General features: G+C 43.5%; 1 protein-coding gene across 1 annotated transcript in view; it reads left to right on the top strand.

Moving 5' to 3' along the window:
* The window catches only part of foxo6b (forkhead box O6 b), a 57,275-nt gene extending 43,501 nt beyond the window's left edge, over positions 1-13,774 (top strand). The window contains exon 2 of the mRNA XM_059350596.1: positions 9,567-13,774. Within this exon, the coding sequence (XP_059206579.1) occupies positions 9,567-11,273 (1,707 nt within the window). The 3' untranslated portion in view covers positions 11,274-13,774. The remainder of the gene's footprint in view (positions 1-9,566) is intronic.
* Positions 13,775-14,193: the final 419 nt, after the last annotated feature.

Below are 14,193 nucleotides of genomic sequence, written 5' to 3'. Positions count from 1 at the left end.
AGACACTAACTCTGATCGTATTGTCACAGCTACAGAAACTGCTGCTCCCACTGTAAACACTATTATTCATCCTCCATGTAGAAAAACGCTTTTATTGTTTGATAAGTTCTACAACACCATCATGACTCAATAAATCTGCCAATTACAAAGAACCTTACAAATGTAATTCCAGCTTCAAAGGGTTGAATAACAACATTCAGTCTTATATTACAATATTCTTTATATTCAGTATGGCATAAAAGAATAATGGAAAGGTTGTTCTTTGGGCAACACTTTAAATTAAACATCTTTAATAAATGTGACATTTAGTCAACAGTAATTATACAATGAATATGATCTTAATTAATAATGATTAATTTTTAGTAGAGATGCCATAATTTCTGCTATTTTATATAATATTGTTGCACACTTTATAACATTTCATGAACTAAATAGTATGACTAAGTAGTTGTTTCTGATTACCAAATAGTTTTTTAACCTAATGTATGAAGTAGCAATTGATGATTAGATACCTTGTTAAATAGTTATGAAATACATGTATAAACATTATTAATATAGATGTTGTTGCACAACTAATTACTGTTTTATAGATCACCAATAACAGATTTAATAGGGCATATGGTAACTTCATACTTTATAAACCACTTATCATTACCTAATTATTCTAAGCATTTGTCGCAATTTAATAATAGCCAGCCAAATGTAGATTATAGATGGTTTAGAAAAAATTATTGATCATAAAGAAAGTATGAACTACTGTATCTTAATTATGTTTATAGACGGTTTACAAACCAATTGACAAAGTTCTGTAAATATCTGGTACATCTAGTGTGAATAGATATTATACAAGCAGTTTATAGGGTATTAATTTAAGGGTATTAATCATTTGGCAATAATCAACAAACACTGAAGATAGTTTATCAAATGTGTTCCAATTTGTGAGCTTCAGATCAAAATTTTTGATCAGAGGAGTGAGAAAAGTATTAACGGAACAAAGGTACCCAATGAGTCTTCCTTCCATATAGGGCTGGGTGATATGGACCAAAAGTCATATCCTGATATATTTAGGCTGAATATTGATATACTATATATATCCCGATATTTTTATCGCAAAGTGAGAGCAAATGTTCAGTCGAAGCCAAATATGACATGTCACAAGTAGTTTTATTAAAACCATTTATTTAAGTGAACATAAATACTGTATAACAACAGGAGTACCATTTAAAAAAAAAAAAAATTAAAGCTCCATAAAGTGCACATTTAAATTAAAAAAAAAATCTTAAATAAAATCCTCAGCTAGCTTGAAGCAAGGATCACAGTGCAAATGAACTATGTCGATATATGTGGTATGACCTAATTCCATATCACATTTAAAAATATATCAATATATCTTTATATCGATATATCGCCCAGCCCTACTTCAATATATTCTGGATATTGTCACATTAAACTCGGATGATACTCATACTCATGAAAAGAACATTATTTCACTGGATAATCATTTCATCAGAGCACTTGTCTCAATCCTAATTATTAATAATACATATTTCAATATTCAATAGGGGTAAAATAACAATTAAAGTTTAATTTACTATGAATTTACCATTTATTAATGATGGTTATTATAAAGTGGTGCTGTTAAACGCTACTAAGTGGTAGTGGTGGTATTTCTGAAAAGCCAGTTATTGCTGCTACTATAAATAAAACACGATTAAAAGAAAGTTAGGTAATATTTTAGTGTGTGCAGCTGTAGCAGCAGCACTGTTGTTGCAAAAGTGTGACTGCATATCTTCATTGTAACTGATGGTCTGTGCTGTTGCTAGCCTTGTACACAACTAACTTATTGTGTCCCTTGAATGGTCCTAGCCACACTGCATTCATGTGGATCCTCTGACCTATTATTTTCCTGCAATCCACCAAAAGAAAGGCATCTTTTTTCCCAGCTTAGCCCCCACCCAAACTCCGCATGCTCACACCTTCTCCAACCCCATTAATCCCTCAGCCTCCCACTTCTTTATTTCCCTTCAAAGAGACAAGCGCTGCCCGTGACATCAGTCACAGGAAGTGAATCTTTAGCGTTGACTAATTTCCATCGATTGCCTCCAGACAGGCTTAGCAGACGAGACCCATTCCCACACAGAGCTGGCTGCTCTCATTTAAGTCTCCCCGCCTGCAGAAAACGCTTCACAATGAACGCAGTCAGCGCTTTTATCTTCTCCCCCACTCCTGCTTATTATCAAATAAATGCGCGGCATAGAGAGATACCCATTGACAGGACCGTGCATAATGACTCCTGGCTGTGTGAAATGGATTAATAAATAATGGTTGAGCAAGGGGAGAAAACGGATTTGCCTAGTCCCACTACTTCTCAACAAGGTGGCGTACAACAATCCCTACAACACTCTGCTGGATTGTGCCGGACCACATCTATGGGAGCGCTGCATGGAATTTAAAACGCAAACCCTGCTCTTGAATGCGCCGTGGAATGCGTCGTAAATTAGAGGTGGGCTCCTTAAAATGTGAAGCAGAAAGCACTATAAAATCCACTACATGATGTTCTACTGAATCCTCTAAAGAATCCCCTCCAAGAGACTTCTCTCCTGTGAGGATAGAGAGGTAAAAGCAGCCTATAAAAATGTCCGGGAGCAGAACTCCTCTGCAACCTGTTCCCCGTCTCACTGCTGACAGAGCTGCAGCAGAAGGTAAATCAGTTTCCTTTTTGCTTCTGCTTTCACGCTCTCATGAGTATACCGACGGTTCAAACACACATATCCTGCAGTTTCCATGTGCAAACTCAATCGAACAGGCACACAGTGGAGCCCACAAACACCAGAGGCCTTCTTGTTTTTAACAAAGCATCCTCATCCATCCCCTGTCAGTGACATATTGCTTCATTAACGCTCTCGGCTTTGTGTATATTGACAGCTTTTTCAAAATGGCAGAGAGTAAAAGTGTTCCTGCCGCCATCTCTGCACCAAAGGGGCTTAAATAGACTATAAAATCCCAAACTGAGTGTGTGCTAGTGAAGTGTGCTCTGACTGCCACTGTACCCCTGTGCCAAAGTAATAAGTCTGTCTGAGACACGGGGTGAAAAGGTCTCAATCTCCTTAACGCTAGATTAAGGAGCAGCTTGATCAAGGCGTCTTAAGTGCTTCATTTTGGAATCAGGATCGATAGCTGCTAAGAAGAATTGAGCTAGGAGCTTGGGTAGCTAGAGCTGATTGAATAGAAGCTAATGACTTCTCAGAAGCCCTTTACACTGGAGGAATGGCTCATACTGTATCCCTGCTTGTGTTTTTATTTCAGCTATTCATCTTCCAGTCCTTTTTACGATAAAGGTTACACCATCCCCTCGCTCCTGTTGCCACAACAAGCCAGGCCTCCAATGAGCGCTCACATGCTAATACGCAGAACTCCGGTGAAAAACATGTTTTCTATCAAAAGCAGCGACAACAGTGTGACGTAGCGAGGGTCAATCCGGATGTATTTTGAAGACCCGTGAAAACCTGTGCTTGTTTTTCCTGGCTCCCAATAACTGCCCGACCAATTACGTCTATCAACGCCGCCCAGCCTCAATCGCCATGATCCGACCAATCCCCACCCTGTCTCTGTGGTTTCAGGGTGAAACCCAGCTGAGGAGTGCCCAGAATTAACCAGGATTAGCCTTGGATTGTCGGGGATTACTCAGGCTGGAGAGGGATTAAGTATGATTGCCAGTTTGGAGTGGGGGTGTTGGGGTGGGGGGCAGATGTGTGTGAGTCCGTATGCGCGTGCACGTCGAGGTGAACATGTGTCGAGTTGTGAAACGTATATGGTGGCATCTGTTTACATGTGCTGCCTAGACTGAAAAGTCTGAAAAACAGCAGACATGATTTGATTTCCACATGTTGTACAGCCTGCAAGGAGGTGTGGAAAAATGTAGAAACTCTTTTCCCCTCTCTGGTCTGACAAGGTCCAGTAAACAGACAGATATTTTGATATTATTTGTTGTGCAGAATTAATATAGGAGGCTTTTCCCTGCTCAGACACAAAGCTCCGCTGAGAGAATTGTGAGTAAAAGAGAGACAGTGAGAGGAAAAAGGGTGCAAAGGGTTACATCATTCTCGTTGCTACGCAACACAAACTGGATAATTTGCAATAGATGTAATTAGCGTTAGCTAGCTAACCCGGACTAAAAAAGGGACAAGGGGGTTGAAAATAATAATAATCAAGAAAATTAGCCATTGCTCTGTTATTGCCATTCTGAAATGGAGGATGTGGGCACACGGCACCATGCTAAAGAGAACACGCTGTTTGTGAGCATTTAAAAGGCTGTTTGGACACAAGGGTCTCAATAAAATGTAGGTACAAAATAACAGCAGCTCACAGTGTAATACTAAAACCATAGAGGGGAATTAACCTTTGTCAGTCTGACACAGTTGAACACAGTCTGAAACAAAGGATGTATTTCATCAGGGTCTACTGTACTGGAGAGGATTAGACTGTCCAGATGTTTCTGTTATTCTGTCCACCCCCTGTATCACTATATGTCAGGATGTATATGAATCTATTAAATGATGTCTTCCGTGGCCAGAGCTTTGCAAAAACAATAATTTCAATGATGATTTGGAGTTGCATTATGGGAAATGTAGTGGACTACAACCTCATAAACTAAAAGACAGGATGTTCCAGCCTCTGCTGCCTCAATGTTGACCATTGTTTTTTTATTAATCTGTCATTTGTAAATCCCTTAAGAATATAAAAGTAAAATACTTAATTGATGGAAGGCCCCTTTAAAATTCATTTCTATTTACAAACCAATAAAGCCATTTAAACTTGAGCAGAAACGTTTCAGTTAAACAAAAAACTAAAACTAATTATACGAAACCTAAAAATAACCCTTTCTGAAAACTAAAATAAAACTAAAATTAATGATACAAAACCTAAAAATAACCCTGTCTGGAAACTAAACTAAAACTAATGATACAAACCTAAAAATAACCCTTTCTGAAAACTTAAACTAAACTAAAACTAATGATTCAAAACCTGAAAATAACCCTTTCTGAAAACTTAAACTAAACTAACAGTGAACATACTGATAAATAACTAAAACAGAATTAAATAAAACAAATTAAAATTCAATACTCCTATAACCTTGATGCAGAATGATGTAGTTTGTACACGGTAATAAAAACATATATGTTTTTTTTACAGTAAAAAAACGGCAGATGTGGTTGCCAGAACTTTAAAATGATATTAGCACTGTTGATTTCATGTTTACTTTATAAATGCTGTATTAATTAAAGATTTTACCATTAAATATGACAGTATAATTTTGTGAGAGATATATGGTGTTTAGTACATTTAACAGTGGAAAAAAGTATTTTTACAAAAAATAAATGCAAAAATTACAGTGATGGCTTATGGAAACTGTAAAAAATACTGTTTTGGCTGATATATACATTTACGGTGTTTCATTGTTACTGAAACTGAATTAACCCATTTGTCATTTTACGTCTTTTACTGTCATGGTTTAGCAGTTTTTCACCGTAAAATCTACAGACATTTTTTACAGTGTAATCATACCGATCACTAACCAGTATGCTCAAGCCCTGTCATAAATTGTTGCCTGATCTGGCATTTTGAAAAAGGAAAATGTGTGAGAATTCTTTGTTTAGACAGATCTGTGTGTCCACGGGCCATTAGCTAACCATTGGACTGACTATCCCCTGACTCAGTGAAAGCAGCAGTGTGTCAGGGTCAAACTCAGTCACTATTAATGTATAATATACAGTAGTGGAGCTGGATACAGTGCTGCATGCTCCCTGTGGAGGAGGAGGGTGGATGTGAGGACGGATTCAGTCACCGTTCTCTCTGCAACAGTCCATCTCCTCCTGCATTATCAGAAAGGCAAAGGCTGAGAGCAGAGGGAGCAGGCATCTCCTCTTCAGAATCACTCTTTCTGACAACTTAATATACACACTGAGGCAGGGATGGTCAGCTTTGTGCCACGGAGGGCTCACAGTCTGCAGCTTTCATTCCAACCAAATAGTGCGCTGGAGGTTTTCAGCGATCAGCTCCTCCTCTGTGTCTGACACTGTGATAATTACTGACTTCTCCTCCTACATAACGTTTGATTGCAATGATAACCTGGAGACTCTGAGCCTTCCCTTTTGCATTTGATGGATCCTGCACCACAGTCATGCTGATATAACGTTATAATTCCTTGACTCCTCATATTGTGGTGACCTTATCCTTGCAAACACTAAAGAGGAGAACAACATTCTTTGATTTATTTTAATGACAGACTAACATGATGGACACAACTTAACCCTTTATAGGTCGAAGAACTACACTTGGTAACTTCATAAACATTTTAAGAAAAAAGTTGCAAATTTACAAGAAAAAAAGTTGCAGATTTAAGAGATTTAAAGTGGCAAATCAGCGCAAAAAAAGTGGGAAAAAGCTACTTTTTTCTGAAAATATTACCCCCTCTCCCGGGTCCATGGGGGGGGGGGGGGGGGGGGGGGGGTCTACAAGAAAAAAAGTTGCCGATTTAAGGGATTTAAAGAGGCAAATCTGCGCGAAAAAAGTTGCAGGTGGATCTTGTTTTAAGAGTTGATTTCTTATTTTAACTGTTCAACATGTTTATTTCTAGATTTAATCATCTTAATTGAAGATATCTTGTCAAGTGAAATTATCTGTCCATGCTGCAAGATCATTTCCCTCATTCTCTTTAGTGTCTTTATCTTCTTTTTTGACTCCCCTTTTTTCCAGTGTAACCTACATTGATTGATGTTGATAAAATTCCACATAAATAATTATGAATAAGTTTTGTTAGGAAACTACAGTATATCACATTTAAAGAACTCTAGAGGCCTCTTATAGCTTCACATGTCTCTGTCTAATTTTGTTCATGATTAATTGGATTCTTATTGCTCTCCTGTGTTCAGATAATGGGGATGACAGTCAGAGAACACCATATTTGGGCATAGAAACTTGAAAGTGGCGTTGATTATCAGCACCAAATTATTAGTATTATTATTATTAGCAATTTCAGTACAAAATTGTCAGTCTCAGCGTAAAGAGAATGTCAGTTCAATGTTCATATGTACAGAAGAGCTGCCACAGTATAGTACTATACAATGTATCAGCAGGTGAAGTAACAGCAGTCGACTGCTGTGGTATAATTGTTGCTCTGGTAGTCGACAAAAGCTCTCTCTCCCCTCACACACATACACACACACGCGGCTGCTAATCACAGCTTGGTACAGGTAGTGAGACGTTGGGACTACTGGTGATTGAGCCTCCCTGGTGGATTGGAAGCAGGAATCTGACAGACTCAGATAAAAGGCTGTTTGGAGTTGCCTGCAGCATCAAACAGCATCAGCCACCTCCCCTCCTCTCTCCTCCCCACCATCAACTCCCCTCTCTTCATTTCTCCCTCTTTTGGTTTACTCTGTTGCCATGGCTACGCCCAGCCGGAGCCGTCATGTTGCGGAGGAACCTGTCAGGGCTCCGCTCTCAGATCACCTGATGCGGGTCGCCTCAATCGGCGGCCTCTTTCACACGGCGTCATCGTTCAATTTGGCTTTGATAAAGTCTCCGGAGCGCGGCGCCGCTGAGAAGTGCAGTAGGCCCATTTTCGTCGCGAGCGTTGAGCGTGTGCAATTTCACCGACCTGGTGTTTTGGAGAGGACCCCTCTGAACAGCAACAGAGAGAAAAAAAAACATAAATACATCTCTCCTATCCAATTTCCATGTCCGTGAAGAGTGTCTAGTCAAAGCAGCGTGATTTGAGTGGAGGATGGGATGAAATTACCTGTTAGGAGTCATGCTGAGGGGATGGGAGTGTGTGGAGGGGGCTTTTCTACATGAATGAGAATAGTAGTAGGTAGGATACAAGACTGATTTGAAACCCACTTAAAGCTGAATTCCCCCTGTAAACATTTTGCGGGAAGCATATTACCTGCTGCTCTGGATGCTGTGCTTTTCATAACACGCTGCAACAACAAAGAGCCGTCACCTCTTTTAGCTGGCTGTCCAGTTCGCAGCCATGCGGCTCCGCAAGAGAATACGGTGGGGTGGGGAGGGAGGGGGGGTACATATGCTGACTGTATGGATTGCGCCGAAGGGTGAAATGTAAGCTGGCCCCCCGTTGAGCTCAGATTTGCATCTCCTGCTGTTTATTTCCGATGTTTGCTCACGAATGAATGAATGAATGAAAGAAAGAAGTGGGAGGGTGAAACTTGTGTAAGGTGATGAGAGGATGGATGTGGAGAGAGGGAGAGAATGAGCAATGTCGTGATCAAGAGACGCTGGGACACAGAGAGGGAGATGAATGGGGCTGAGAGCAGGAAAATTGGACAGGAGGCGGGGAGTGAATGAAGATAGAGAATGGCTCGAGATATCAGGAGACAGAGATTGTGAGCTATGTGCAGGTAATAAACAAGGCAGAAATAGATAGATATCTCCAGAGAGGAAAAAGAAAAGTGTGTGATTGCGAGCATGGGGAAGAGGGTTGGGGTTGAGTGGTGGGGTGGGGGGGTTTGTGCCTCCCAAAAGATCAGAAAGGCAAAAGAAAAAGAAGGCGTAAAAGCAAAAGGAGGAAAGCTGGAGAGAGTGTGAATAATGACACAAGCAGGAAAGATTTGGATGAACATGCTGTACTTAGACTAACTTGGCCAGCTGAGATGATGTGTATCCCTGCTAAGCTCTCCTTTAGGCAGGCTTAGATCTCATCAACTCACTCCAGGTTGGCACCGGCTTCAAATGCTGCTGTGGAGCCCTGGATTAACTATACAGCCGTCACTCAGACACTTAAACAGAGGTCTGGAGAGGCTTATCCTATACACCCCCCCTCCGCACTCCACACCCACCCACGATCGGCACATCCGTCCGTCTTCAAAGCTTCTCGCAGGAAGTCTTCATCATATCTGCCGTCGTTGCCTACGGTCATGTTAATTGTGCCATGATTTTAAAAGAGGTTAAATGAGCATGTCCCTCTCCTCCTCCCTCCCCCCGTTTACTTCCCCTCTATCTTATTCCAGGCCTGTGTATGAGTGTTTCTTTTTTCATTTTGGTGCTCTTCCAGATCTTCTCCTGCCAAATCACGCCTCCCCCTCCTTCCCTCTCCCTCCCTCCATGGCTCTGGCTGGATCTCAGGCTCTCATATTTGGAGGCCCTGCAATCGATATGGGCTGTCTGTGATTGGGTTGCCTCGCGTGATTCATTTCTGTAACCTTGGTGATGGTTTGATGTGGAGGCTGCACCCATGTCCATATTATGACTCAGTGAGCGCGTGCGGAGAGGAGAGGCTGGTCAGGGGAGGTATCGATTGGTCCTTCACTCTCCCTGCCCTCTTTGCTCTCCCCTCCATCTCCCTCTTTTTCTTTATCCATCTTTTTTCTCGCTCACTGTGCAGCCTTGATAGTTTGGCCATAATTTGAAATGACTTTGTGTTCTCAAGAAATGATTATTTAACCCTAAATGTTCCCTCGGGTGTTAATGTTTATCTCTTTTTTTCTCTCTCTTTCCCTTCCTTGCCCCTTCCTCCCTCTCCTTCCCATCTTTCTCTCTCGTTCCAGAATTCAATCAGACACAATCTGTCCCTTCACAGTCGCTTCATCCGGGTGCAGAATGAAGGGACGGGGAAGAGTTCATGGTGGATGCTGAACCCAGAAGGAGGGAAGATGGGGAAAGGACCCAGAAGGCGGGCGGCCTCTATAGACAACGGCACCCGCTACTTGAAGACCAAGGGTCGCATTAGTCGTAAGAGAGCAGGGGCCATAGGCCTGGGACGGGGACAGGGTCAGGGGGCCGGACCCACAATGCAAGGCTCCCCAGAGCATGGCAGTCCAGCAGGGAAAGGAGGTGTGGGCATGGGGGGTGAGGAATATGACACTTGGACGGATCTCCACTCCCGCACCTCCTCCTCTGCCTCCACACTGAGTGGCTGCCTGTCCCCCATCCTGGCTGAGGCGGAGGCTGATGAGCCGGAGGAGGGTGGACTGTCCTGCTCAGCCTCCCCTCGACTGTACCCCAGCCCCACCAGCACCCGCTCCCCGGCCCTGGGGACTGGGGGCCACTGTCCCACCGTGGAGCTGCCCCAGCTGACTGACCTGACCGGGGCGATCAGTCTAGATGAGAGTGGCTACCCCCAGCCACAGCAAATCAAATGCAACGGTTATCCCTATGTGCCTGCACCCAAGGCAGAGGGCTCCTACTGTGGGCCCATGTACGGACAGCCTTCCATGGGTATGCTCCGGCATCACACTCCCATGGAGACCATCCAGGAGAACAAGCCAGTCAGCTTCCAGCGCCCAATGAGGGGCTACTCAGAGAACAACGCCCTGCAGAGTCTGCTTACTGGAGGTCCTCCGTACTGCAACAAAGACACAGTACTGGGCCAGGGAAGGGAAACACACACACTTATGACACAGGGGACCAATGGCGTTCACAGCCAGCACAGCCACAATCAGAACCGCAGCCACAATCATAACCACAATCCCAGCCAAGAGCATGCTCACAATCCCAGTCTACACAATGGCCATAGCTCAGTCCATGACCAGAACACAAGCCACCATCAGAACCACAATCAGGGTCACAAACACCAAGCCAGCCTCGACTACAGCCACAGCCACAAACCCCACCCTGCTCTACCGGACTATGGCCCCAGTCACGAGCACGGTCACAGTAACAAAGTAAACGCCAGCCATGATCACAACCCTCGATCCAGCCAGAGTCACATGCACAACCCCCATAACCCTATGCACAGTGGGCCTCATCCCCAGGCCCTCTCCCCACGGGTTAGCACCGACATTCTGCAGCCCTACAGCCTCAAGACCTCTAACCACTACGGGCCCCGACCACACCTCCCAACATCGCCGTCCCTGCCGCCCAACCCTGCTGGCGTCATGGACGTCCCCCAGGACCCCTGCCGCCTGGCTTCTGCACCGCACCCCCGTCACCAGCCTTACCCCGGAGCTCACCATCAGGGTATCACCGACTCCTGGCATGGGTACTACCACAACAACCACCAATCTGGTTACCAGGGGCAACAGCACAACTCCCACAGTAGAATGGCAGCAACCCTGGAGATGGAGAACGTCCCCAATAGCCTGGACTGTGATGTAGACTCCATCCTGCTCAATGACTTTATGGACACAGAGAACATGGACTTCAACTTTGACGGTTCTCTGTCCCAAGGCATGGGCATGGGCATGGGCATGAGCTTGGGGGCGTTTGCTTGCCCTCCACCAGCACACAGCAACCAGAGCTGGGTGCCAGGGTGAACCCAGGCCCAAGGGTTTGGATAGACACATGACCGGAAAGCTCCCCCACTTGGCCAGGCTGCTGGTGGGCTGTACCCTTGGACTGACTGACTGTGATTCTGTTCCTCTGAGACTGTAGAACAAAATACATATTGTCATTTTGTTTCCTGGGGACTCCGTACACCCCCACATCCTACTCTTCCTCTCCCCTCCAACCTGTTTATAAAGCCTTCTGTCTCCATATTGAACCTGCCCCCAATGAGCCCAGTCCTAAAGCCCCCCCTTGTTTATGCCCTTCAGTTTTTTTTTGTTTGTTTGTTTTTTTCATAGTCTCCTCCCAATCTCATCCTGCCTGTCCTAAGCTCTCTAGCACTTTACATCCATCCTTTCCATACAGATGCAGTAACACAAAGACCAGGCAAAGTCACATGTGCTGGCTTAAGTTTAATGTATGCAATCCACTTTACAGTATTATCTCCTTCTACAAAGGAGGTGTTGTTTTTGACTTGAGAACATGATCAAACAGCTGCATAAATATCTTTCAATGTAGAGGTGCTCTCAGATTGGGGGTTAAAAGGCAGAGGAGGCTGTGAGGTTTAAAGACAGAGAAAAACGGAGCTTTTTAGAAGAAGGAGGAATGAGAACTAAACGGATGGAGGAATAGAGAGGAAGGGAACTCTAGGGTCAGTTTGACTTCTCTCCCTGGTGGACAGTGGTGTTTCCTGTTTGGTTCAGTCATACATCAGGCAACCATCAGCACCACCAATGAAATGCAACGTCCCTTCTTTAATCTCCAAAGTAATGCCAGAGTGATGCATCACTATTGCAAATCTAATGCGCCACTCTGTGTTTTTTCACCCCCCCCCCCACCCTCTCTCTTCAACTCTGGACACACCGGCTTAATGTGTTTTGGCGAAAGTGATGATTAAAGTCACTCTGCACTAAATGGGGGAGGGATTGAAAGGGGTGGTGTTGGCGAGGGGGGCATTGAGGGGAGATGATAGCAGAGGAGAAATGCAAATATTCCCTCTGTGCCTCTTCCTCTCCATTTTGTGGATTTATGTAGCTTTCCCCGTAATGAAATAAGCAACGATCAGAGCCTGCTGTACATCCTGAGGAGCTCTCTGATTGGCCTGCACTGGGCTGCCTCAGCGTGGCTCCTTCACCGGCTGACCCCAGAACAGCTTACCGAGCAGCTGTGGTCAGGCCAGGATGTTGATGGAGCTGCCATCCTCAGACCCTAGGCAACCTTGTCTAATTCACTAACACACAGGTTCAAGCCCACTATGTGCTTTTACTCCTGCGAATTGCACACTGATGAACAGCGTCAGCAGATTACTATTTGGTGCTATCTCCTCTTCCCAGGCTCCCTCCTATCACGCCGCCCCATCCCGAGGTTACTCGGAGGGTAAACAAGAGTAATTAACCGCCAAACAAGATGGATGATTTATGCAAGTATGTGTATTCGCTCATCGGCACAAAGTCATAATTCTTCCTCCCGCCAAGAACAAGGAGGGCCTTTTTTGAAAGGTGATGCCCAACGACAAGGTAAAGCGGCTGGCAAACGGTGCGCTTATAGTGTCCTTCAAGTCCTTCAAGCACCCCCTTAACAAGCGTCCCCCGCCCGTCCCGGCCATAGCTTTACTTTGCTGTCGTCTTTTCTTGTGCTCGTTCTGTGATTGTGCAGTTGTCTGTCCTGTTTCAATACAGCATGGATAGAAGCTTTTGTGTGCATTTTATTTTCTTCATTTCCCAGAGGGAAAACAGGCAAAGGGGGCATTCGCCAACCCTTGTCCTGGCTCCTGTCCCACTCAAGATAGAGAAAATAGGAACAAGAGAGAGAAGAAAGGTAGATAGATACAGAGAGACTGAACGGGAGGGCAGGATCTGTGAGACTGGGAGAGATTTTCCAGCTCGGTAGCTTTCTGTAGAATTGGCTGTTTGAATCAGGCCAAATGTCAAGTGCTACTCAGCCAGCTCCAGCGAGCTTTGACCAGAAAGCCACTTCTCCCTCCTGATCAAGGACAATGACGGGTATTTCCATACACATTTCTTTTTCTTTCTTCTTTCCTTTTCATGAGTCAAGATGGCCCATTGTTGTAACCCAACTGTAATTTGTTCTCTGGCCTGTGTGCACTTGTGTGTCAAGCTTCTCGTGGGTGTGCGAGTGTGTGTGCGTGTGTGTAGCACAGTGATGTACAAGAAATGATTAAGGGAATATTGTTGAGAACTAACTTGCCCTGGTATTGTCCATGCCTGGATGAGTGCAGCATACATAATATATACAGTTTATATTTATTGGTTAGGGAGATGGGTCTATGGCGGACCGCTCAGACCCCTCACTGCTTTGTCTTCTTAATGACAAAGAGGCAGAATGCTATTTCAGTTTGACTACATTTCATTCTGTACATAATCTATATTGAGAAAATTGTATTATAATTTTTTTGCAAATATCAATTTCTTTTCTAAAATGATGTATCTGCTCATCTGGTGACTGTAAAATAAAAACAAATAAGAACATACATGTTTTTTTTCTGTGTCTTTCTTTAATTTGCATTAATAATCACATGTGCACTGCTTTTCGGTGGAAACCTTGTATCTCCTTCATACTGAGACTTGTTTTTACGGTAAAAAACTGCAGCTGTGGTTGCCAGAACTTTACCGTAATAAATACGGTGCAACTTTTACTATTATATAATATTACGGTAAATTGATATTGGAACTGTTGATTCCATGTTTAGGGTTAGGGTCATTTTACTCCATATTTTACCATAAAAATTCAAAAGGTTTTCCATCAAAAGAAACGCTGTTCTGACATATAATTGAACTGAAAATATTTTATAAATGCTGCATAAATTAAAGATTTTACCATTAAATATTACAGTATATTTTTGTTAGAGATATGGTGTTAAGTACATTTAACAGTGAGAAAAAAGTATTT

Source organism: Centropristis striata, chromosome 14 (genome assembly GCF_030273125.1).
Source record: "Centropristis striata isolate RG_2023a ecotype Rhode Island chromosome 14, C.striata_1.0, whole genome shotgun sequence".
Taxonomy (NCBI): Eukaryota; Metazoa; Chordata; class Actinopteri; order Perciformes; family Serranidae; genus Centropristis; species Centropristis striata.
The sequence above is the reverse complement of the archived record's forward strand: the minus strand, read 5'-3'. Positions and strand labels throughout refer to the sequence as shown.